We start from the raw sequence: 24455 nt of genomic DNA on the forward strand, positions 1-24455 counted from the left end.
TGATGTTTTCTGTCAAACTTTCATAGCGAATCAAAACAAACATAGTGTAGTAATAGAATTTCAACTAGAATAGGGTACGTTAATCGTTTGCTTGGGACCAATAGGCTACTAAAGTGGTGAGCCAATTTAAAATCGTTCAAACAAATTAATAGGAAGATGGGAAGAGCGCGTAGGCCCGTCACCCCCTCACTTTTACTAGATATCAGTTTTAGTGTAACTAAATAAACACAGGTCATCTTCCTTTTAATTTGTTTGAACATTTCAAGACACATTCTAACTCGGAAAACGCCTAAAGGTATGTTTCACCTAATTAATCATCGCTGATCAACCAATGATTTTTTGTAATTTTCGATAACTTCTAGCGATTGGATCTGTTTAAAACGTTTCAGAAATTAAGTTTAATTATAACTTTAACTAACTCTTTGGTTATTTTGGTGCTACAAGAATTGTTGAAATGCTTAGTAATGTTTCGAAAATGACCAATTTCCCATACATTTTTGTATGGCGTCCTTATATTTATTTCCGAAGGAGAAAATCACATTTCCATTTATTTCCCCTGCGTACATGATGCAATTGGTTATTTCTATGGGTGATATTGTAGCATGATAATGTGGCTTCCAAAAATACATGGTTTAAAATTCCTCTGATTCTTATATTTGGTAGGCGCCATGCTTTTTTATGTGTCTTTATATTTATTTCCGGGAGTGTATTTCAGATGACACAGTGGTTCGTGCTGGGGCTCTTACGCGGAAGGACTGGGTTTAATTCTTCAAACAGCTCCAATTCTACTACTAATGCTGATTAATCAATACACATTAATACCTGCCTTTAGAAATAACTTTCATAAAAGTGCGAACTAAACATAGAATTGGTGTAGAGGAAAAAAACCTTTTTTAATTTATTTTCTAAAAGTTCCGTTCAAGTTCCTCCAGAAGCTGCTTAGAATGCTCTTCATTTATGATACCGGAAGTTTCAAGTTCTTATAACGACTTAAAAATGAGGCTGCTTAGAATTCTAAAGACCATCACCAACTAAGCTGCTTAAGCCACAAATAGCCTTTTATCAGAACTTTTGGTTACTTGGGTTGCCAATGGATTTTGTTTCTATGTAGCGTTCGTATAAGAAAATAGAAGAGTTGCCAGTCTTATTGATTTGTTGTCTTCGGTAAAATTGAATGTCGCGAGTGGGTTTTTCTGGTGTACAACTTGACTGGCAATATATGGGCTCATTGCGCTGCCCTGAGTGAGGAACCAGTGCCGGTCAAGCCACAGGAAGAGTAACTAAGATCAGAAAGTCTGTTATGCCTATTATGGGAGTGATTGAAATATTCCACAAATGGAATGGACGATACCCTGAAGCAAAATAACCATACAAAGTTTATTATGATGGGCTGTTTCCTACTCCAATGAAAAACGAAAAACAGAAAACTTCCTGCTACTTGAATTGGAACATAATATTTCTTCGACCCCTTGCTTGTTTTGACGTTGTGTGTCAGCAAAAAAAAAAATAGGTGGCTAAAATTAGATGAAACAAAAATCAACTATATTTCATAGCTTTCATAGTTGAAAATATTCGATGACCGAAAACATATGTTTACACCACAGACAAACAGACATAACACATTGAATATTTCTCAATGTAAAACATCGTCGCTAAATCATTACCGCCATCTGTTGAGTACACTGTGGTGGGCACTACGCTGTATGTAGTATGTAAACGTCAAACGCAAGGGAATTGACTATGCGCGCCACAGGTGGCGGTACTACCAACTACGATACTTTTGAATTGATCGTTAAATGCTTGTTCGATGAACAACTTGCGAGTGTTATGTTTGTTTGTCTGTGTTTCCACCTTTACACCGCTGATTGATTGATTGTCAAGTTTATCATTGTTTTTTTTTTGTTTTTAAATGTGTACAAAACTACTGTCAGAACTGTTTGTATTGATTCAACGCGGATAATGTTCAACAGGGACTGCATAAGCGAATGAAGACACATCGAAGAAGAATAAAAAGAAGCCAGATGTCGTGTCTTGTCTTAGGTCCACACGTAAAATTCATAAGAGAATAGCACGCAAACAAACCATATTATTCGATACGGCATCCTGAAATGATGTTAAAAATTAAAATCAAAAACGAAAAGAGCTGATGTTTTATGACATTATAAAAAAAGTCTTTTAGTTATAGTTGGGTAATTTGCACGTGGAGGCGAACCAGCCTAAGGCTGAAAGCCTCCTAAATAAAGCTAAATAATAATAATAATAATTTGCACGTGCTTCCTGTTACTTCGCGTTTTTACGTGATTGAAAACGTTTTTGAAGTAGGAATTGCTGAATAAACCTCTGAATGTAATTCATGAGCATTTCCATCCATCACTCATCAACAATTTATATTGGTAATATTATACTGTATAATAGAACTTTTCCTTTGAAATTCTATAATATTGCTCACTTTTTTCTAATTCCCTCCCCTTGGCTAGTTTTTGCACCTTGCTGTTGGTGGGCGGGCTTAATTTCATGCTTTATAGTGGATTGTTGGAGACGGTAGGTTTATGGCCGGCGTTGCTGGCTTATGCCGCGATATAATGGCGCCATGGGCAGGCAATGGGGATTACTAAGCTTCCCCTCTCTGATAAACCACTGCATGAGAGAACCAAAGATCTAGTCTAGCAGTGATAGTATCACACTTGTTACTCCTTTGATTGAGAGCGGCGTCGTAGTACGCTTACGTATAGCCACTGACGTTGGGTGCGATACTGGCGGGTTTTGCCGCAAATCACTCTTTTTTTTATTTATTTTTACACAGATATATTTATTTGGGTTTGCACGGGAATTATACTATTGAAATATTTCAAAAAAGTGCCCAACAGTGCTCCTTCTACTAGCGTGACAAACTTTAATTGTTGTTTTCATTGAAGCATTACTCAGGGAACAATGTTAAACGCCATTTTTCTACATGGTATTGTAACTAGTCTTATATGTGCTTTATTTTGATTTGGGATAAATGTTTGAACTATGGCTCGGGATTTCCACTGTGGCGTGCTTCTATTGTGACATATTCATACGTAATTTTGTGGGACGGCATAGTGGAAACTTGTGAGTGTAGTTGGAGCATATACCCTATATAATTTAAAAATCAGCTAGGAAATTATCTTCAAAGTGAAGCATTTTAGTCACTTGAAGGTGTCACCTGGGACGAACTAATATATAATAAATATAGGTCAAAGGCAAAAACAACTTGATACATATTAAATTTTAGATTACATACACAAGTGCAGGTCATTAATAAAGCATGGGTTATAATTGATTAGGTAGATTAGAGATTTCAATTATTTATCAAATTAGGCTAATGAGATATCATATCACAAGAAAATTTAGGCAGTCTAATAACATTAAGTAGATTAACAAAACAGTTAGGATGCGGTGGGTCCGCTTAGGGAGGCAACTAGCCTTTTCATATATTGTCTTTTTATTTTTGATGGTTGCTTTAAAATATCAATTTGGTATAAATGTGAAAGGATGAATGGGTGGGAGATGTTTTTTCGGTTTCTTTTCATTTTGCTGCACAAATCTAGTACTATGTGTCATTTCCTCAAAACCCCCCACCAGGCATGGAAAATCATTCACATTCATTTCATGCATTCATTTACATTCATTTACCTCTAACTTTTTTCATCAACAGCATTCCGCAAAATGATGTATGGAGCTTTAGTAGGTTTTGTTATTAGCTAAAACTTTTGCCCAAAACTCAAATCTCTATCTTTTATGCATCACGAGTTAGAGCGGGCAGAACTCGTTACTGTTTTTCAGTGAATGTAAAATACATTCACTGAAAAACAGTAGTGGATTCTGTTTACTCTGGTTCGTCAGGCATAAGAGATACGGATTTGAGTTCTTCAAAAAAGTTGTAGCTAATAACAAAACCTACAAAAGCTCCATACATCAATTTGCGGAATGCTGTTGATGAAAAAAGTTAGAGGCAAATGAATGTAAATGAATGCACGAAATGAATGCAAATGATTTTCCATGCCTGCCCCCCACCAATCCTTTCCCATGGCGTTCATGTGGTCCGCATAGACTATTCAGCCATTACCTTTCCTTTATCCTCGGCTTTGGATTGACTTGCGCTCCCATTGCCCCACCAAACGCTGCAAAATGAAAATGAAAATGAAATGAAATATTGCACAATTTTTCTAATTATTGCTCACCCATACAATATGCCTGAATGCATCTTGAAATGATTTTTTCACCAATAATAATTATGCAATGATTCTGTTAGTTGATTAAACGTAACTTTTTGGTAGGTATCAGTTATTTTATTGCTTATATTGAACCGGTTAATAATCTAAATAGAATATTCGCAGCAGCTGTATTATATGAAGCGTTGCATACCTTTAGGCGTTATCCCCATGGACAACAATCCAAGACTCCAAATATTTTTCTGTAAATTTTACATGATTGATAGATGTATTGCAATTGATCTTTGGATAAAATAATAACCAATATTCTCCTGGTCTGCAAACCAGCAATGGTCGATTTATTGAACCTTTATGTGATTTGATGTGACTTTATATCTACAGTTTCAGGTACCTTCCTTAGAAGTACCTCGACCATATCCGGGTGTGGCCAATGTGGCCCTGTCCGCATATATTTTTAAAAGTTTTCATATGATTGATGGGGTTTGTTCAAGTTAAACTCTGTTTACTTCCTTGGAATGCATCCGTGTGGAACAATGTTGTCCTGGATGCAAAATATAATCGTAGTTATCTGGTTCTATGATTATCATGTGCTGTGATCATCATCAAGTCAGATTCTGACCATTTAGAGTATCCTGACAACTGGGTTCTGGGCGCGTGATATAACCTTGTTCTGATTCTGCACGTTGTAGTTTAATTTTTATACCTGTGATCTTGACATTTTTACCTAGGGGATGAGTACTTAAGGGGAATGACTTCCCTCGACAAATTTCGTCACGGTTCACTGAAATGAACATGTTATTCACGAATCCAATGTTCCACTTCGGTTCCGGTTAAACTGGTCAACATTCAACCGCTCCACATAGTTCTCGATCCATGCTCTCCGGCTTCAAACGAGCTGCAATAATTCGCAATATTCACGGCCTCAGCCACAGATTGTCCAGCATTCGGGTTCCGGCTGCACTCATTGTTTTTTTTTGTACGGCTCTGCACACCAAAAAATTCTGAATTTTACTGGCGATGTAAACATCCATGCCTGCAAACATTCCTACATGTAAACTTCCTTTTCACGTAAACTAGCAGCCTGTAAGAAATGTTGCAAACAAAAGTGGACAGTTGCATACAATATATGGAATATTGCATGACATGTCTCATAAATTTACACGATCTATAATCTAAACTTGTATGATATATGACGCTCCATTTATGTGCATCATAGTAACAGAAATTTACACTCCTTTTTTTTAGCTGTGTGGTTCTGGGTCCATGCTCTCCGGTTTCAAAACTAGCTACAAGGTCTGGTAGAAATGCCAGTTATTGTATCATGTAACGAATATTGGTATATGTCTGGTCGAAGCCAGAGATACTGCGTCTCTAATGAACATCCACTTTTCTCGAGTCCTGGTCGCACTGTTCATCATTACAACCACTTCATATGGTTGCTGGTTCCATGCCATCCAGTTCTAAAACTAACTGCAAGAGTTCGCACCATCTACGCTCTCATCGCTGTTACCATCATTGAATAGCTTGTGCAATATTCGAGTCCCGGCTGCAGTCTTCAGCATTCCAAGAGCTCCTCATGATTTAGGATCCATGCCCTCCAGCTCCTAATCTCGCTACATGGTCCGGAAGAAATGCTAGTTCTTTATCAGGAAACGAATATTGGTATATGTCGGGCCGAAGCCTCAATGAAGTTAATCAATACTTCCAGTGCTTGCATCACCTACGTCTTCATCGTCGTCACCAGTATTAGACATAGCTTGTTTCATCTATATTTCTACGCATACATCACTGCCTCTGTTTGTGCATTGCAATAGATTATAAGTATTGAATTAGATTATAAGCTACCGTCGCACTTCCTTCATAGAGCGATCCAGCTCACTGGAAAGTGCAACTATTGTAAACTTCGTTCTAAAAGATTGAAGGTGTTATGCCTATCGAAGAAGAGGCTTGAAAGGAGCTTCATTCGAATGGGCTTTCCTTCACTAAAAAAAGACAGTATAAACAATGTTTATTCGATTGATAAATGTTCAAGAACATGGCGAAGAAATTATAACTATTTACACGAACCGCATTGACCTGAAAAAAAAATGAACGGTTTGCTTCCCAGTGCTTAACCTGTTCCAAACCGGGTTCTAAATAACCTCCCAAAACTTGACTTGCTTGGTATGAAACTAACTGTGCAGAAATCATTTGAAGTTTGTATGGGCATTACTATGCACAGCTAAAAAAAAGTAGTGTAAATTTCCGTTACTATGATGCACATAAATGGAGCGTCATATATCATACAAATTTAGATTATAGATCGTGTAAATTTATGAGACATGTCATGCAATATCCCATATATTGTATGCAACTGTCCACTTTTGTTTGCAACATTTCTTGCAAGTTGCTAATTTACGTGAAAAGGAAGTTTACATGTATGAATGTTTCCATGCATGGATGTTTACATCGCCAGTAACATTCAGATTTTTTTGGTGTGTGGGAAAAGAAAACTTTTTGTTCATATCTTTATTGTTACACCATATAATGTTATCGCGTGAAATTTTCTCAGCTACAACTTTGCTCAAGACCATTTTTCGATTAAATTTATGGAACAAAAGTTGTTATTGGTTTAAGATGCTGATGATGTCTAATGATCATGCTAAATCAATTCGACAGTGAGCATGCATAAGGGCCTATACGCGATGATCGATTCTCTTCGTCGATTTTCTCTTTTGTTAATAACTCGCTAGATTTAACGTTTCTCGATGCGTTTGCTGTTGCTTTTGATAGCCAATACAACCTGTTACTACTCTGCATTGAACAAATTCTAGAAAATTGTTTCGCCTAGCTGTAGCAATGCAAAGAGAAAATCGATGAAGAGAATCGATCATCGCGTATTCGCCCTTATGAATGCTCACTGTCGAATTGCTCAGTAGGCAACATTGGTTTTTCACGAGGGGGGCGACACATCTAAATCTCAAGTTTAGATGCTCCACAAATCTCACACTAGCGAATCAATCTTCGAAAAATCTTCTTTCATTTGTCGCATCTACTTGCATCACTCATCATCTTTTTGCAGGAAATCTTCAGAATCGTCATCAATCTTCTTTCTATCTACTCAGCGTGCGCGCAGCTAGCCACAGCAAAACACAATCTTTTTTGCATCGTAGATAGAGTCGTCCCCCTCGGTTTTTCAGGCGTATGAAATAGAGCACAAAAATCATGACTACTATGTCAAACTGCACAATGCAGTGTTGCTCAAAAGCAGCTGCTTGATCATGTCATCGATTCTTTGATCGATTCTCTTCATCTACTTTCTCTTGTGATAACCACTGCTATACAAACTAAATTTGAGCTGTTTTTACCACATAGTTTGATAAAGGAGGCTCTTATCGAGCGTCTAAATCCTCAAATACAACAGGGAAAGGTTTTGCAGCTGAGTTATTAACGAAAGAGAAAGTAGATGAAGAGAATCGATTAATGCAGATAGGAGCTTTTGAAATGTTTATCTAGAGTTAATAACTACCGTGCCGATTCAAATTTCGGACACTTAAACTCGAATTTCGGACACTTTTAAAAGTTGATTATCTCGGTCGAATATGATCCACATGTCTTGTAAATTTTAAATTTTTTTGACTAGTGCCCTCCACGATCATCTAACATTATTACTTTGTTTCTAACTGGATGTAATATTTAATTAAAAATGAAAGTGTCCGAAATTTGAATCGTCCGAAATTGGAATCGGAACGGTATTTCATTTGCCGCTTGACTGAACATCAGCAAATCTATAGCTCAGAAAATTTCCTATAAGAACATAAAGTTTGGATTTCCCATAATAATACCCATACAAACTTCAAATGGTTTGTGCAGTCAGTTTTTTAGCAAACAAATTCAAATTTTGGGAGGCTAATTGGGACCCGATTTGATATAAGCACTGGGGAGCAAATTATGCATCAGTCTAACGTACATACATATTCCGATCTGTTCGAACTGAGTCGATTTACACTTGACCCTCCGGGCTTCGAATCAAATGTTGGTATAGATACCCTTGTTTGTAAGAAGGGTATACAATGTGCAATGCTCGAATGCATTTATCTTTTAATACATAGCATCATTTTCAGCTCTGAAATAAAGGGAAAACTATTAACTACTGTTTAACGCTGAAATGAAAAAACTTGAAGTTATTTTTATACCTAGCTTGTTTTCAATCCACAATGGCATGTTTCAGGTTCCTTCTAGTCTCATGACACGTACTCACCGGAATAAGTTCCGACCGTATCTCCAAAACCAGTACACCAAATCATCTGAAGCTTGTGATGCAAAATTTTAACACACACATACATACATACATACATACATACATACATACATACATGTTCCGATCTCGTCGAACTGATTCGATTGACATTTAGCCCTCCGGGCCTTAGATCAAAAGTACCCTTATACTTATACATACCCTTGTTTGTATGAAGGGTATAAAATGTGCAAGATCCAAATGCATTTATCTTTTATGACAAGGCAAGTTATCGTTTCCAGCCCTAGAAATAAAAGAAAAACTATTAATTACTGTTTAAAGCTAAACATGAAAGAACTTGAAGTTGTTTTTATACCTAGCAAACACATGAGTTCACTTTTGAACACCACGAATATTTTCCAAAAAATATTATGTGTGAGTACGTAAGGGAAAATTTCTCTTGTAAATATTTGATAGATTATTCAGGTGTTTTCACTTTTCAACCATATCATATGAACACGCACGCCAAACAACGATTACGTTCGCAAAGTGCAACGAGCAGCGATCAACTCGGTGGATTGACGGCAAAGCGAGAGCGCTACTACTGACCTACTAAATAAACTTCTCCAGTATATCGTCTTTTCTCCCGTCTCTCATGGTTTCAAGTCGTCAGTACCAGCATCATGTCTTGTACAACAGTTAATTTTGAACGTTCAAGACGACTGTATCGAAGTGCTACCATTTGCTGTCAATACAAGTAATATTGGCAAAATGTTGACAGATTTACTGTTTTGAATATCGTAAAACAGTGTCAGTGTAGTTTAATATTTAAAACAATATATTAACAATTATTTTAACAAAACTTGAAGAAACATTTTAAGTGAGACTAAGTCTAATTTACTGTAACATATATGCACGTGTTTTTTTATATTGTGTTGGTTCGTGCAATATGAAAACGCTGATTCGAGTAGTTTATTGAGCAACGTTTGCGCTGCAAAGGTGTGAATAGAAAGCAAGATTATGTGAGATGTTTAAAATACGAAATGAAATGAAAAGGAGAAAGTCGAAAGTGTGCATCTTCATAATCAACTGTCTCGAATGGAAGTTGCAGTAGCTTTTAATTTTATTACAAACAATGTCAGTGATATTTTACTTCTAGATTTGCCGTTCTAGAAAATTGAATTGTGTCGTCTATTAGTGTTGGAAAGTTTGAGTAACAAAGCCTGAAATGTACACATTTTGGGGAAAGCAGATACACTTTTTCATTCTATGATTGTGATTAATGACCAAGGATATGAACCAACAAAAACGAGTTGAATTGGTGAGTAATGATTTTCTACGTTTTTAACTTGTTCTAGTCAACAAATATAGATACAAGTATCATACATTTGCACACATTGGTTTATTGAAAAATCGTTTAAGAAGTCATGCAGCAGGTTTGTTAGAAAACACCTGCTTATCTTGATGGATTTCTGAGTAGCAAAGTATTGCCAGTTTTGAACCATCATATCAAAACTTCATATTTAGCTAAGTAAACATTGTCTTAAATTCTCTTGGTAAATCAGTTTTAGCACAGAGCCTTCTTGCAGTAACTTGGTATTTTTGAATGCGTCCTTTGAATATTATTTTTCATACTGACGTACTTCAAGCTTTAATTCGTTTCGAAGATTCTTACTGATCTGAATTCAATTTGAAATAGTATAATTATGACCAATTAAAATATTGGATTTTTTGAAAAGTGCGCACCACGTGATTCTAGGACCATTTTCACCAGTGAATTTCAACACCAACTGATGGATCGATTGGACTTTACCTTCTTCGGTTTTCATGAAACTTTCCATAATTGCTTGCTTGAACAATCATTTAAATTTATGCTGGATCTCGACCATATTGTTATACTTTTCTTGTGTTCGTGGAATATTATAAACATAGTTGTGTTACGTAATAAACTTCTATGTACAGCTGACCCCCTTCAGTGCTATGCAATATTTGAACTGGCCCTTAGTGGGAATGTTAAGCTCAAAACCATACGTAGTGATTTCTGTACACCCAACATTTTTTTACGTATGTACATTTTCCCTGTTTTCTTTTTCTGTTGTGAATTTAAAAAATTTCTGTAGGTACCATATTGTTCTACGATTTTTTGACACCAGTTGCATCAAGCTTGGTTTCATTTGAACATCGAAAAAAGCATTAAAAAAGGGTTGGGTGTATACAATAGTGTATAAACCTGTTTTCGGAAAGTATGATTATTATTAGGTAATTTGTTTTGGTAGATGTTAAGACTTTAAAGGATAGTAACATAACATAATAAAAAAAACATAAAATGATGTACACCATTTTTTTCATGAACAGTTTCAACCAAAATTGATTGATTCAACTTATTCAAAGCTTTTTTTCACAGCAGTATCGTATCGTATCGCAGTATTTTGGTTAAATGTCCAAAAAGTTATAAACGATTTTCATATGGCTAAAATCAAAAGTCTAAGGAGTCCCTTGAGAATACATAAGAACTGATCTCAGTAATTTGCACGGTCACAAATGTCAGCATAACATTATCTTCCGTCTGGGTGAAACTTTTTAGCAACTTGTCCGAAGAGATTTCGAAAAAAAAAACAGGAGGGTCAAGTGTGCTTGTTTCCTCTAGAGACTTAGAGGATCAATATGAAGGCAGTAATAACACAATGTAATGTCACAGGCGATTTCTTTGATTGTTTGGTGTAATTTTTCATTTGCTGGAAACAAGTTTATAAATGTGACAATGAGTGCCCTTTGTACCACCACTCATCACTTTAATAAGTACATAGCAAACAATATGTATCAATCAATGTTATTCTTGATGTGTTGAACACCATTTACTAAAAGTGGATACAATATTATATTACTGAACGGCGCCGGTGGTGTAGTGGTAAGCGTGATTACCTCTCACGCTCTCACCCCAGCAGGCCTGGGTTCAATCCCGGTCGGCGCCGCCGGGATGTTCTGAGGCATAACATCTCTGATCACGCCTTCCTTCGGATGGGAAGTAAAGCCGTTGGTCCCCGGTTCATGAGTTGATGGGTCGATAGGTAGGGTCCAGGTGTGGGAGCTGCCTTCTTGGCACGTCGGTAGCATTGGTGCTCAGCACGGAAAACAAGATCGACGGAAAAAACAAACCAAAGGAAAAAAAAAAAAATATTATATTACATTCATTCAAATTATTTGTTCACAAATACTGTGTACATCATACAGCGTTATACTACACAACAAGCGGAATGACCAATCAACTGTTTGTTTGTCGGCATAAAACTTTTATCATTAAAAGTGTGTTTAAGGTAAACTTTAGTGTAATTCCACTGAAAAAGCGCATGGGTTTCGTAGAAAATTAGAAAAGATTTTCAAAAGGGGGCTGACAAAACCGGATCATTACTATATATGGCTCCAGTGGGATGCCTTGGTCCCCTTATCATTCTCAAGAGCTGACATCTACTAAATCGACCTGAAAAAAAAACTGGCATCATCGATAAGGGGCTGTTTATAAACTACGTAGACAGCTTAGGGGGGGGGGGGGGTTGGCAATTATCCACGGCCCTTACAAATTTTAAAAATTTTGTATGGACAATTGTCTACGCAGTGGGAGGGGGGGTCAAGAATAAAAAAAAACTGTCTACTTAGTTAATGAACAGCCCCTAAGTTTTAAATGTAGTGGCTTGCTTAACGCTTCAGTGGCGCCACCATGACAAATGCAAGCGCATTCCTAACTAAAATCTTATTGATGAAGAAAGTGATTGTGAGAGTTATGTCTGTTTGTCTGTGGTAATATTTTGTTTATAATGATAAGCTTATTATTGTTTCTTTCAAGGGCTGATTCTAATGATTCGTGGGGTGACTCAGAGATGTGCCTTGTTATATTTACCTAACCAAAGGTTCCAACAGATATAGGCATGCTACGATGTGTGGTTTTAGGTAGCATGCTAAAGAGTCTCGAGTATCCGTTTCCTTGATAACGATTAAGCAATGTTGATGGATTATGTTTAAGTATTTCTAAACTTTTTGTTACGTTTGTTTTCCAAGGTGAAGATACACTTCACAGGATATTTATATTATCCTTTGTCAAATTGTGCCCCTTTGTAAAGAAATATGTTCTGCAACCATGGATTTAAAGTCATAATGAAGTCCTTTATCCATATCTTTGTTAGCCTTTTTTACCTCTGCGATGTGTTCTTTAGACCTTGTTTTCAAAGTCCTTTTCGCCTGACTAATGTAGATATTATTGCAATCTGGACAAGAGATTTTGTAGACACCGGCTTTTCCAAAGACATTTATTGAATCTTTTGTTGATCCTAACAGCGACTTCAGATGATTTGTCCTTCTGATGAATACTACACACTAATCCAGTCAGTAAGGTTTTACTGGGTTTTTGAATTGCGGAACAGTTCGGTAAAAATTTAAAAATCTTTTGAAAATTCAATAATGATAAAATTTATTCCAAACTTGTGCAGATTTAGCCCATTTAATGATGGAAAATAAAATTTGTCAATTTCATCGATTCCTTACGGATAACGGTCATTTGAATTTTTACCGACTTTTCCAGCAATTCATAAACCCAGTAAAAAAATACTGACTCCTGTAAAATAATCTAAGTGTGTAAATCTAGGCTAAAACTTCTAAACTTCGAACTCAATGTAATGTTTGTTGAAATTCATCTGACAATAGCAAAATGAGGAGGTGCGACGAGGCGAGCAAGCGATAAATACTTATCCCCGGAAGTTATTCCTAAAATGGTAGTCCCGCAGGGATAGCAGACCTCAGGTCTACCACCTACTGTCTCCGGAATTTATAAATTGTTACTTAAACCAACATAACTTTGTGTCACTCAATTTTTCATATTTATCACACGTGTTGTCACAAATTCAAGGAACCCGTCCCCCTTCAAGAATATAGGTACGTGACTATGAATTGACCCTACAATTTAATAAAATTTTGATATTTGGCGCAGGAACATTTTTTACAGACCTTTAAATTTAATGAAAGTAACCAAAATAAGACGAGCCTCGTTAGCTTAGTGGTTACCGTTTTTGCTTACTTAGCAGAATGTCGGGTGAAAGGTCGGGAGTTCAATCCCAGGCCCGTTCCCTTTCCCCTTACTTGCAATTTTTTTATTATGCCTTATTCTTGCCCGCTAGATTTAAATAAAAACAGTATGCTGCTACTGATAGCATCACTTACCGCCACAGTAACACAACTTCCTTCCCATGGCAATTGTGGAACAGCAGAGGTAAACTCGGTCTCTATAGTAACAACGAACTAATCATCCTTCCCCTCCCGAAAAAACCGGGAAGACGTGGCCGGCGTCGGTACTGATCTATAAATACAATGAATCAGTGACCTTATACATTGAAGATGGAAATCTTATCCCAAGCTCCATATATGGAGTTCTATGTGCAATTTACGGTCAGTAACGGAGTAGCAACGACGGCGTACACTGTTTTAAAAAAAAATAATTCCCGATTCCCTTTCGAATGGTATGCAAACATTAAGGTTTTTTTGCAGGAATTTTTTGAGGTATCAATAAATCATCCAAGAATTTGAAAAATATCTTTTATTATTAAACTGATCGAGCCCCCAGTTAACAAGGGATTTTTTATCTGTATAACTAGAGCTATCGAATAAGTACGAAATAAATGGTGTTTAAGAACCTCGAACAAAAAGTGGCTGGTTTCAGCGAGAATAGCTCAAACTGTATAATTTAACTATAGTTTACATTTTTAAGGTGATACTCTAAGGAAGCCTTAGCGTGAAACTTTAAAGGCACAAATGTCAGCTTTCACAAAACATACAAATTTGAAATTGCTACCCCTTGTTTGCTGTGCTACTAAAAACAGAGAGTAGCAATTTCAAATTTGTATGTTTTGTGGAAGCTGACATTTGTGCTTTTGAAGTTTCACGCTAAGGCTTCCTTAGAGTATCACCTTAATAAGCTTTCAGCTGTACAGTATTTAAATTAACTTTTATTTATGAAACATTTCGGGTGGTTTTTTATGTTTTCACTGTTTTTTACTATGCCATTCTCGTACACTTGGATGTGTTTTCGGTTGTAATATAACTTATATATTTTTATTTTTATATAACTATAATCGACTTAGCTCGAAGAGATCGAAAAATGTCTGTTCGGGATCGGAAAAATGAAATTTATTCTTAAGTTTTTTGTAAGAGAATGGAACTTAGAACCACTACTGTTTATGATGTTTACGGTTTACATTGATCTCATAAAAAGTTATTCTTGAAAACCCGATTTTTTAGGAGTCGCCGCTTATACATATTAAAAACATGTATAAATCAAGAACAACTTTTAAAAATAAAAATTGCTTTCTTTAGAGCTGTTTCATGGCATAATTGTGTGTTATGGGCAATCATTCACATTTTCACAAAAAAAAATCGGTCATTTGGTCCTTGGTTTTTTTTTCAAAATGTCTATCATTTTTGAATAAATTGTAGGACGAAAACGTCACTTCTGATTGAATTAAATTAAATTAATTCGATTCAATTTATTGCAAAATGTCGAAGACGCCATTTTGAAAAAAATCCAAAATGGCGGAATTTTTCCAAAAATGTGAATGAATGCCAATAACACACAATTATGTTAAATTTGATACAAATCGGAAAAGGTCGAGTCGAAAAAAGTTGCTTCCAATGAGTTGTTCTACAATTTTGTCGAGCATTGTTGTGCTCCATCTCGAATATCTTAAAAGTGGATATTTAGAACTCATTGACGTAGGAACCACTCTTAAAATACTTACTTAATTATTAGAGCCAGAGTGGTAGAAAAACTCATTTGAAGCAACTTTGCAACACGGATCAATTTTCTATCTCTAATTATTCACGATTTATACATGTTATAATATGTGATGTAGGGTGACAACTAAACAAACGGGTTTTCAAGAGTAATTTTTCATATACCAATTTCTCGTAAACAATATGTTCTAGACACTTTTTCAAAATATTTTACCGCACTGTTTTGCCCAAGCAACTAGATGGTGGCCCTTATTACGGATTTTTTTTTATTTACACGGCAATCACTTCACTGGGAGTGAAAAGTGGTCACTTCACTTCGTTTTCACCGTGAAGTGACACCCGTAATAAGGGTAAAAAAATCGGTTTTTCAACAGTTACCAAAATTACCAACAAAAAGAGATGCCGGCCCTTATTACGGGTGTCACTTCACGGTGAAAACGAAGTGAAGTGACCACTTTTCACTCACGGTGAAGTGATTGCCGTGTAAATCAAGTGAGTGATAAGTTGTCACTTCACCGTGAAGTGGCATCCGTAATAAGGGCCTTTAGGTACTTATGGAGCATTCATTAGGTATGTCACGTTCCAAGGATTGAGATGCTCCCTTATTAAAAATCAGTCCATTTCACTGGTATCAGTTTGTCCAACATTACACTGGTTTATTGCATATAAAAATATTTACACTGAGGCAAATAAACTTAAGAATTTCATACGCTTGACTTATGAACGACACACATGAATTTCATAAGCGAAACTTATAAATGATTTTCGTCTAACATGAGCTAGCTCTTATACGTCTTTAACCATTGCATTTTCCCAAGCGTTGAAAGACGACTGGTCAACACACGGACTTCGTAATCTCAACGTCCATGGTGCGGTTAAATGCGGTTAAATGTGATATACCGATTCCTTGTGACTAAATTTCATAAGTGGTTCTTATGGAATTCTTGCGTTATTTTGCCTCAGTGTAGACATCTTCAACTGTATGGACTATCCTAATGTCTTGCACATAAACAAGATTGGCCAACATAAATGACAAAAACTTTCCCGAAGACACTAATGATTTAGGCACAAACATTTTATTCTACCTAAATACGCTTTCTGAACCATTCCACACCTCTGTCGAACAAAGCTTTTCAAATTTTTTCACACGCGTGGAAAATCGTGACAGCTCAAGGGCTCAACCAAACCCAACTGAGCCTACTGCTATTTATACATAGGGTAGAGCACTACATCATCAAAAGGGACCCATTTCCGTCACGAGTTAAATTAAGACTAATGTAAAATATATTCTACGAGGATGATGAATTACCGATTTAAGGTTGGTGTGCCGAAGCGAAGTGATGTATGACGAAGTAGTGCCGCACCCTTGTATTGAAAATACACTGCTATCAAGACATTAATTTATTATTTTTATTAAATTTATAGGGCATTTTTCACCCACTTATTCTGGTGACGCTGATTCCAGTACTGACAACAAATGGGTTTGGATACGATTCTGCTACATCGTGCGACCCAAATGCATCACGGAAAGGGCGAGCGGCGCATCTGCTTCAAGCCATTCCTTGTGATCTCAGCGTTCAGGCTTACTGTAATCTACCAGGATCGGCATACCCTTGGCATGCTGTTCGTCGATTTGTGCATGAAAATCAAGGGCTTATGCGCAGGATGTATGGTGATGTCAGACACATATCTGTGTTGAAAGCAGAGATAGATAATAATGAAATTGACATGGATGATATACACCGCACTGCCGAAAAATATTCCCGCATGAATGCCGGAAAGAAAGTGAAACTTTTACATTCTCCATACCATGAATATGGTCGTGAGAAAAGTAATGATATTATTACAGAGCCTCATTTTAGACCAACGCAAAAGACTACCACAGTTAAACCAGATAAAAAATTTTCGGAAACAACAATATCTCCACTATCAACAACATCAACAGCAACAACAACAACAACAACAACAACAACGACAACAACAGAAAGTGCCAAATTCGTTCCAGTCAAAACTACTAGCAAACCATCATTTTTAAATGTGACATTGGATAATATTAACACAGATGCAACAGAAGCTTCGGTCAAGCAAAACAAAAGTAAAATAACGATGAATACCGTCAATGGGAGTTCAATCGATATTGAAAAATTATCAACTATTGCAATCCTAGAAACAAACGAAACCTTACTGGGAAATGTGTCAATGAAGGAATCAAGTAAAGGAGTGAATAAAGTTTCAAATCTTACAACTTATGCAGAATCCAACGATACTACTGTGAACGACGACAGCGTGGTTGAAACTTCTACAGCTAAATCAAAAGTAGATGTGACTACCGAAGGAATAGTTGATTCTTCAAAAGAGAATATGATTATTACCGCTTCCGAACAGGTGAACATGACGACAAAAGAAAATGTAAAAAATACGAAAAATACATCAAAACCGATGGAAAGTCAACTTTTTCAAGACGTTGCACAAAAAGAGCAGCCTCTAGCAGGAGTTAAGGGAGTGTAAGTCAAATATCGTAATTAAAAACATAACACATTATTTAACTTCGTTGGGCCTTGGAATGATTTTACCCAGTTTTTTTTTTTTAAATCATGGTGAATGTTTTCGGCAAAGCTGAGTTTCCCATAAGCGCAGTTTTAAGCTTTTAAGCAGAGCAGTATGGTGACCGACAAGATATACGTTAGGATGGGCAGCCCTACTTTTGCTCAATAAAACAGGTGAAATTATCCTTAATAAGTAAAAAAAATCTCCTTAAAATAGATCGGGTTGCTCCTTAAATGATTGATCTAAATACGTTAAAAATCTTAAAATGCTCAGTAAATATTTAAAGTACGCTCCCTAAAATAGAGAAAACTGTACATTAAGTATTTGAAAATGCTCCTTAGTACGCACCGCTTTGCACCATTTTGACGTGTAATTGTACCATATATCATCGGAAAAGCTGCTGTAGAAAGATTAATAAGAACCATGAAATCAGCTGAAATGTTCAGTAAATCATTGTGTGCATTTGTGCAAAAATGCTGAACATTTCAGCTGATTTCATGGTACTTATTAACCTTTCTACAGCAGCTTTTCCGATTATATATGGTACAATTACACTTCAAAATGGTGCAAAGCGGTGCATACTAAGGAGCATTTTCAAATGTTTAATGTACAGTTTTCTCTATTTTAAGGAGCGTACTTTAAATATTTACTGAGCATTTTAAGATTTTTAACGTATTTTGATCAATCATTTAAGGAGCAACCCGACCTATTTTAAGGAGATTTTTTTTACTTAATAAGGAACATCGTCATTGTTTAATGATTCATTTACCTTTTTACCGTTAGGATGGGTTTAATTTGGTTCAGTAAACTGACTACAATAAAATAACTTCGTGAAGATGAAGTTATGGAATTGGGTTGTTACTGGAATGGTCAAAACAGCAAATAAAAAAGTACCTATATCTTTCATTTCATTCTAGGGGATGAATACTTGAGGTTATTTGATTGACTGCTGAAGACTGCACATTAGACTGATGCAAAATTTTAAATTTTTGTTCCACAGTGCTCAAACGATTTAACTTCTTCTTCTTCTTTTTCGCATTTTTAAGCTTATTGCTTAGCGCATATTAGCTTATTGCGTGCTCTCAACTTAGTGTTCTTAATGCATTTCCACAGTTATCAATTGAGAGCTTTCCAATTACCAATGCATGAATTTGTATATTGTGTGGCAAGCACAATGTCAAACGATTTAAAATTGTGTCCTAATAATTGTTCTAAAAATTGAACACATTTGGAAAGAAACTGACTCGGTACAAACCATTTGATGTTTTTATGGAACTTACTAGGGGAAAACCATTTTTTTTTATTCATAACTATCTAATAATTCACTATACCACTCTAAAGATATAGATTTTATCATCAGAACCAAGGTTGAAATAATTAGATGCCATGATCAAATTTTGAATTGGTAGGATACAAGAAGAGGTTGCAAAGAATGTGTTTGACATATTAAACCTGTTTATTTCACTTCATGAGAGTCACAACCAGCGATTTTTCACAAACTCACTCACTCACTCACTCACTCACTCAGCGATCAGCAAATCGCTGATTGTGACTCATAGAAAGCAAAATTTACAGGTTCTATGTTTCCAACGCATACTTTGTAACCTCTTCTTGTAAGTTACAAGTAAAACATGCCATCATACCATCTTTTGGTTTTATTATTCCGAAAAACATTATTTTAGCTGAAATGAGTCTTTGCAACCTTGATCAGAACAATAGGGGAAAGGCTAGAAGACAATGGACAAAAAGTTAGGTTTTCCCATAGTATATCCCGAATATACTTCAAATCGTTTGTGCCAAGTCAGTGTCATTCCAAATGAGTTCAAATTTTGATAGACTGACCAGAACCCAATTTGGAATCGTTTGAGCACGAACGAAAATTTCAAATTTTGCATCAGTCTACTGCACGATTACGTAAATAATTAAAACATAAGTTATTATACAAAACTTTACTATGTCTTACAATATTGTATATTGTATATTGTTTTTTGCTCGTTTTGTATTGCAGGAACGCATGTCCAGTGAAGGAAGAAGTCGTAGCCCCGTTTTGGGCCAACAACACCAGAGGAGAAGTGCTGGCTTTATTGAACCTTTATCCATTTGAACAGTACGTACACTGGGAGAAATGTGCGTTTGAGTTCAAGCAGATGTACTGCCGAGAAGGATGTCGTTGTGAACAGCAGTACAGACTCCATCGTCTACTAGCGTACGATCCACATAATGAATGTAGAGGCATATTCTCTGACTGGTTTAGATTTCCTTCATGTTGTATATGCAAGTGTTACGACATTCCATTTGATTTTCGAGTAACATCTAGAAGTCCGCGAACGATAGTCAAAGAGTCCATTCAAATTGTAGAAGATGAATTACAAAACGCAATATATGATCATGCCGCTGATGAATGGTATCGACCAAAAAATGACGTTACTTGACCTCTGTCATATAATATAAATGCCAACCCGTGGGCAATAATATATATTAATCAATAAAAATATTGTAAAACAGTGTTGAAAACTCGTATAGGAAAGAAAATTGTCCATGTTATAGAATAATCCGATGGACGTAGTTTCCAAAATCAACCACAGTTGTCAGCCTTTGAGACAATTTCTTCGATAGAATCTCGAATAAAGAGCTTTTGTAGTGGGTTCAGTAATTTCCATTTAATAAATTTTTGTTCTTTATTGAAAAGGCTTTCTGGTTCTATTTTTAATTCCGTTATAGTTGATACGAGTACTTCGTATACTACTTGTAGACTTCATCAGAAGTAAGTACTCAAAGCACTTTGTCCAGAAGTACTGCGCTCTTTAAAGTCAAACTATTCAGGTTTATGTAAACCATGTTATAACACTATGTGGACTTGCAATAAATACCAATTCTGACTGTTGTTTTTTTTATATGTACAGGGTGATTGAGAAAAAATCTGTCACTTTTAAAATTAGTCAGAACGATTGAACGCTTTCATGAATTTTTGATATCGGTATATTCAAGATATACTAAATATACTTCAACTTAGCTTACTTTAATTCAAATCTCTCTCCCTTTGCCTTAATTGTCACGAAAATGAACCACCGTTGGCACGCACGCTTTAATTCCAGCACTTTTTAAGTCCAGGCGATACGTCTAAGCTCTGATACTGAACGTATTTTCCTTTGTACCTCTATAATAATGCGAAAAATAAATGTTTCATTCTTTCGAAGAGATTTCAGTTTCTAAAAGATAACACACGATTTTATACAGATTTATAATATGCTCCATTTTCACGTCCATGGCTGCTTGAAATATCAAACGAATCAAATTTCAAATCCTACAAGCTGATATTTGTACACACTTTAAAATAAAAATACTTGATCAAATACCCATTTTATTTCCTGAGAATTGCATATTTGTGAAATCGGTGACAGTTATTCAGCCATTCCAAGGCAAAATGATATAGTGGTTTTCAGAATTTAAAAAAAAATAGGAAATCTTGCTCCTAATTGCAAAATACTAGACCCGTATTTTTTTTATTTTGTCATTAGGGTGTCCATTTTCATGTTAAAGTGGTCCAAATATTTGTTTTTCCAAAAAAGACTTTTTCCAAATTTCATAACTTTTGAACCACTTTATTTTTTTTGAGTTATATTTTTTGAAGATATAAAGTTTTTGTGTTTTTGCTCAATACTCCTATGTGACTAGACTAGCATGCGTCTCCATTGATACATAGCTAACATAATCACATAATCTATACCTATTTTATAGTCACATAGGAGTATTGAGCGAAAACCCAAAACATGATGACTTAAAAAAACACATAGTTGATTATGTTGTGTAAAAAAGCCTAAATTTTTCATAGAAATATATAATTACGTCTTCTGTAAACAAACTATGAGAAACATAAAAAAAAAATAAATACAATCAATGTTTTTCAATTTAAAATCTCTAGTTTTTAAGCATTATATTTTAGTATTTTTAATTACCTTTCATTTGATTTTTTGATCTTTAAAATCGGCTCAGTGTTTAAAAGTTATGAATTAAAAAACAAAGTTTTTTTTGGATCACCCTTACATGGAAATGGTTACCCTAATGACAAAAATAAAAAATATAGGTCTAATATTCTGCGTTAAGGAACACATCTACCAATTTTTACGAAATTCTTCTATGGAATGGCTGATTCTGAATCACCCTGTAAGAAAATTTGAATTAGTTTTTGCCAAAGTTACAAACAGTCTAGGTGTGTAAGTGCAAGGTAGCTGGCATTTATTTGCTATATGGTGGAGGCGAACCAGCCCAAGGCTGAAAGCCTCCCTAATAAAGATAAATAATAATAATAATAATATTTGCTATATTTTTTTTAGCGGAATTTTGAAATCAACCTATTTGATATAATGATATTTTCTGCTAATAAATTACAAGAAGAGATTGTAATACACACTACATTTTTTTCGCCGAACCTCGGCAAAACAATTGCCGAGATGGGCACCACCTCGGGAAACAGCAGATTTGTTGTGGATCTCCGAGAGGCGATCAACTTCTTAAATCAGCTGAATTTAGAAAATACACAAAAAAAATACGTAAATGCGTACACGATGAAACCTAATAAAATACCTAATACAAATACTCAAAAATATCTCGAAAATACTTTGTTCACGAAAAATACGTTTCATAATAAATTTAATACACTTTAATACAAAAATACACAAAACTTAAAAATACATAAATACGCCTTTTCAAGTCGGGTAGATGAATCGAAAATACTCAAGTTGACAGCCCCTCGTGGATCTCGGCAATCATGTTTTTTCTTCCCTTTGCTTGCGGCGTGCTGGCGTTCCGCATCCTGGATGAAAAGTGCTTGTCAAGGGAATGGTTACTCCGCACAGTGTGCGAACAACAGATATGGGCACAGCTTGGCACACTCAGTGGCACTAAGACCAGAAGGTCCCGAAGAAAAGTGCTCAAAATTTTGGCTCAGCTCTGGTACTATCTTCGGTTCCAAGCTAATCGATGCACCCCTCGAAACGTAGGAAAATCCACGAACCCCTCATCTTATCTGTCAAACTTTCATAGCGAATCAATACAAACATAGTGTAGTACTAGAATTTCGACTAGAATGCGATACCATAGAGGTAACTCTGGGCCGTATGAATAAAAAGAGTTTGCTTTACTTTCCCGTGCTTTTCTTACGGGGAAAGTAAAGTAAACGCTTTTATTCATACGACCCTCTAAGACTAGAAGGTCCCGAAGAAACGTGATCAACTTTTTGGCTCAGCTCTGGTACTGTCTTCGGTCCCAAGCTAATCGATTCACCCCTCGAAACATAGGAAAATCCACTAACCCCTCATTTTATCTGTCAAACTTTCATAGCGAATCAAAACAAACATTGTGTAGTACTAGAATTTCGACTAGAATGGGGTACGTTAATCGTTTGCTTGGGACCAATAGGCTAGTCAAGTAGTGAGCCAATTTAAAATCGTTAGTTTCCACCGGTTGGTGGCACTGTTTGGTTAGAAATTTGCATCATATTTAATATTTCTGGCAGCACTGTACTACAATTTGATAATCATAGTTGTTAACACAATCCAATTTTTGGAAACTACACCCGTTACTTTCCGTCATAAATTTCTTAAAACACATAGCCAGCGCCTGTCCGAAGCCGTACATCATTTCGCGCGAGACTCTGCTTTCACACATTCGGACCACCATACCAAATCCAGGACAATCGCTACTGTGCTGAAAATTAACAACATCGCATTGATAACAACACCCCTTTCAATCAGTCCCATATTCCAAACATAAATTTCGGAAGGTCAATGGCCAAACCAAAACATTGGCGCAGCCAGAATTGCCTTCCAACTGAAGCTGCTCGTCGTGATTCTGAGCTGTTATTGTTCGTCTGATTGTTTCCTCCAACGGCGGTTGCTGCTGCTGCTACTCCGGCCATTCCATCGTACAGCATAGAAAGTTGCAACGGTGCAACAACGTTTCGCAAATCTAGAAAAAAGTCATCCCGCTCCTTAAGGTCCGTGTCTCGGTTCGTGTAGGTACTCCTACACAGAAACAAAATCCATTGACAAAAATACCGCAGACAAACAGACATAAACATTGAATATTTCTCACTGTAAAACATCGTCGCTAAAACATTACCGCCATCTGTTGAGTACACTGTGGTGGGTAGTACGCTGAACAGATGGCGGTAGCTTGTTAACGTCAAACGCAAGGGAATCGACTATGCGCGCCTCAGGCGGCGGTACTACCATAGAGGTAACTCTAAGACTAGTAGGTCCCGAAGAAACGTGCTCAACTTTTTGGCTCAGCTCTGGTACTATCTTCGGTCCCAAGCTAATCGATTCACCCCTCGAAACATAGGAAAATCCAATAACCCCTCATTTTATCTGTCAAACTTTCATAGCGAATCAAAACAAACATAGTGTAGTACTAGAATTCCGACTAGAATGGGATACGTTAATCGTTTGCTTGGGACCAATAGGCTAGTCAAGTAGCGAGCCAATTTCAAATCGATAGTTTCGTATTGATTGTTGGTACTACCCACTACAATACTTTTAAATTGACCGTTAAATGCATGTTCGATGAACAACTTGCGAGAGTTATGTCTGTATGTCTGTGAAGATACTATATTGATGGTTTAAATTAAATAATCCCACCAATAGATTTTTGCAGAAATGAAATTCATTTAATTTTACTATTTTTCTATCAAAACTACTATGCCGTTTGAGTAAGCATAGTTG

The 24455-nt window shown here is 36.1% G+C and overlaps 2 protein-coding genes across 2 annotated transcripts in view; one reads left to right on the forward strand and one right to left on the reverse strand.

Moving 5' to 3' along the window:
• Positions 1 to 24455, reverse strand: part of LOC135702028 (zinc finger protein 724) — a 78132-nt gene that overhangs the window by 22740 nt on the left and 30937 nt on the right. The window lies entirely within an intron of this gene.
• spz4 (Spaetzle domain-containing protein 4) lies at positions 9090 to 20174 on the forward strand. Its single transcript, XM_065222938.1, has 3 exons — positions 9090 to 9733; positions 16612 to 17690; positions 19742 to 20174. The coding sequence occupies exons 1-3, from the start codon at positions 9695 to 9697 to the stop codon at positions 20163 to 20165; spliced, it is 1542 nt and encodes a 513-aa protein (XP_065079010.1). The 5' UTR covers positions 9090 to 9694; the 3' UTR covers positions 20166 to 20174.

This window comes from Ochlerotatus camptorhynchus, unplaced genomic scaffold, assembly GCF_037179485.1.
Source record: "Ochlerotatus camptorhynchus isolate MF236.1 unplaced genomic scaffold, CSIRO-AGI_Acam_v1.1 ptg000182l, whole genome shotgun sequence".
In the NCBI taxonomy this organism is placed as follows: domain Eukaryota; kingdom Metazoa; phylum Arthropoda; class Insecta; order Diptera; family Culicidae; genus Ochlerotatus; species Ochlerotatus camptorhynchus.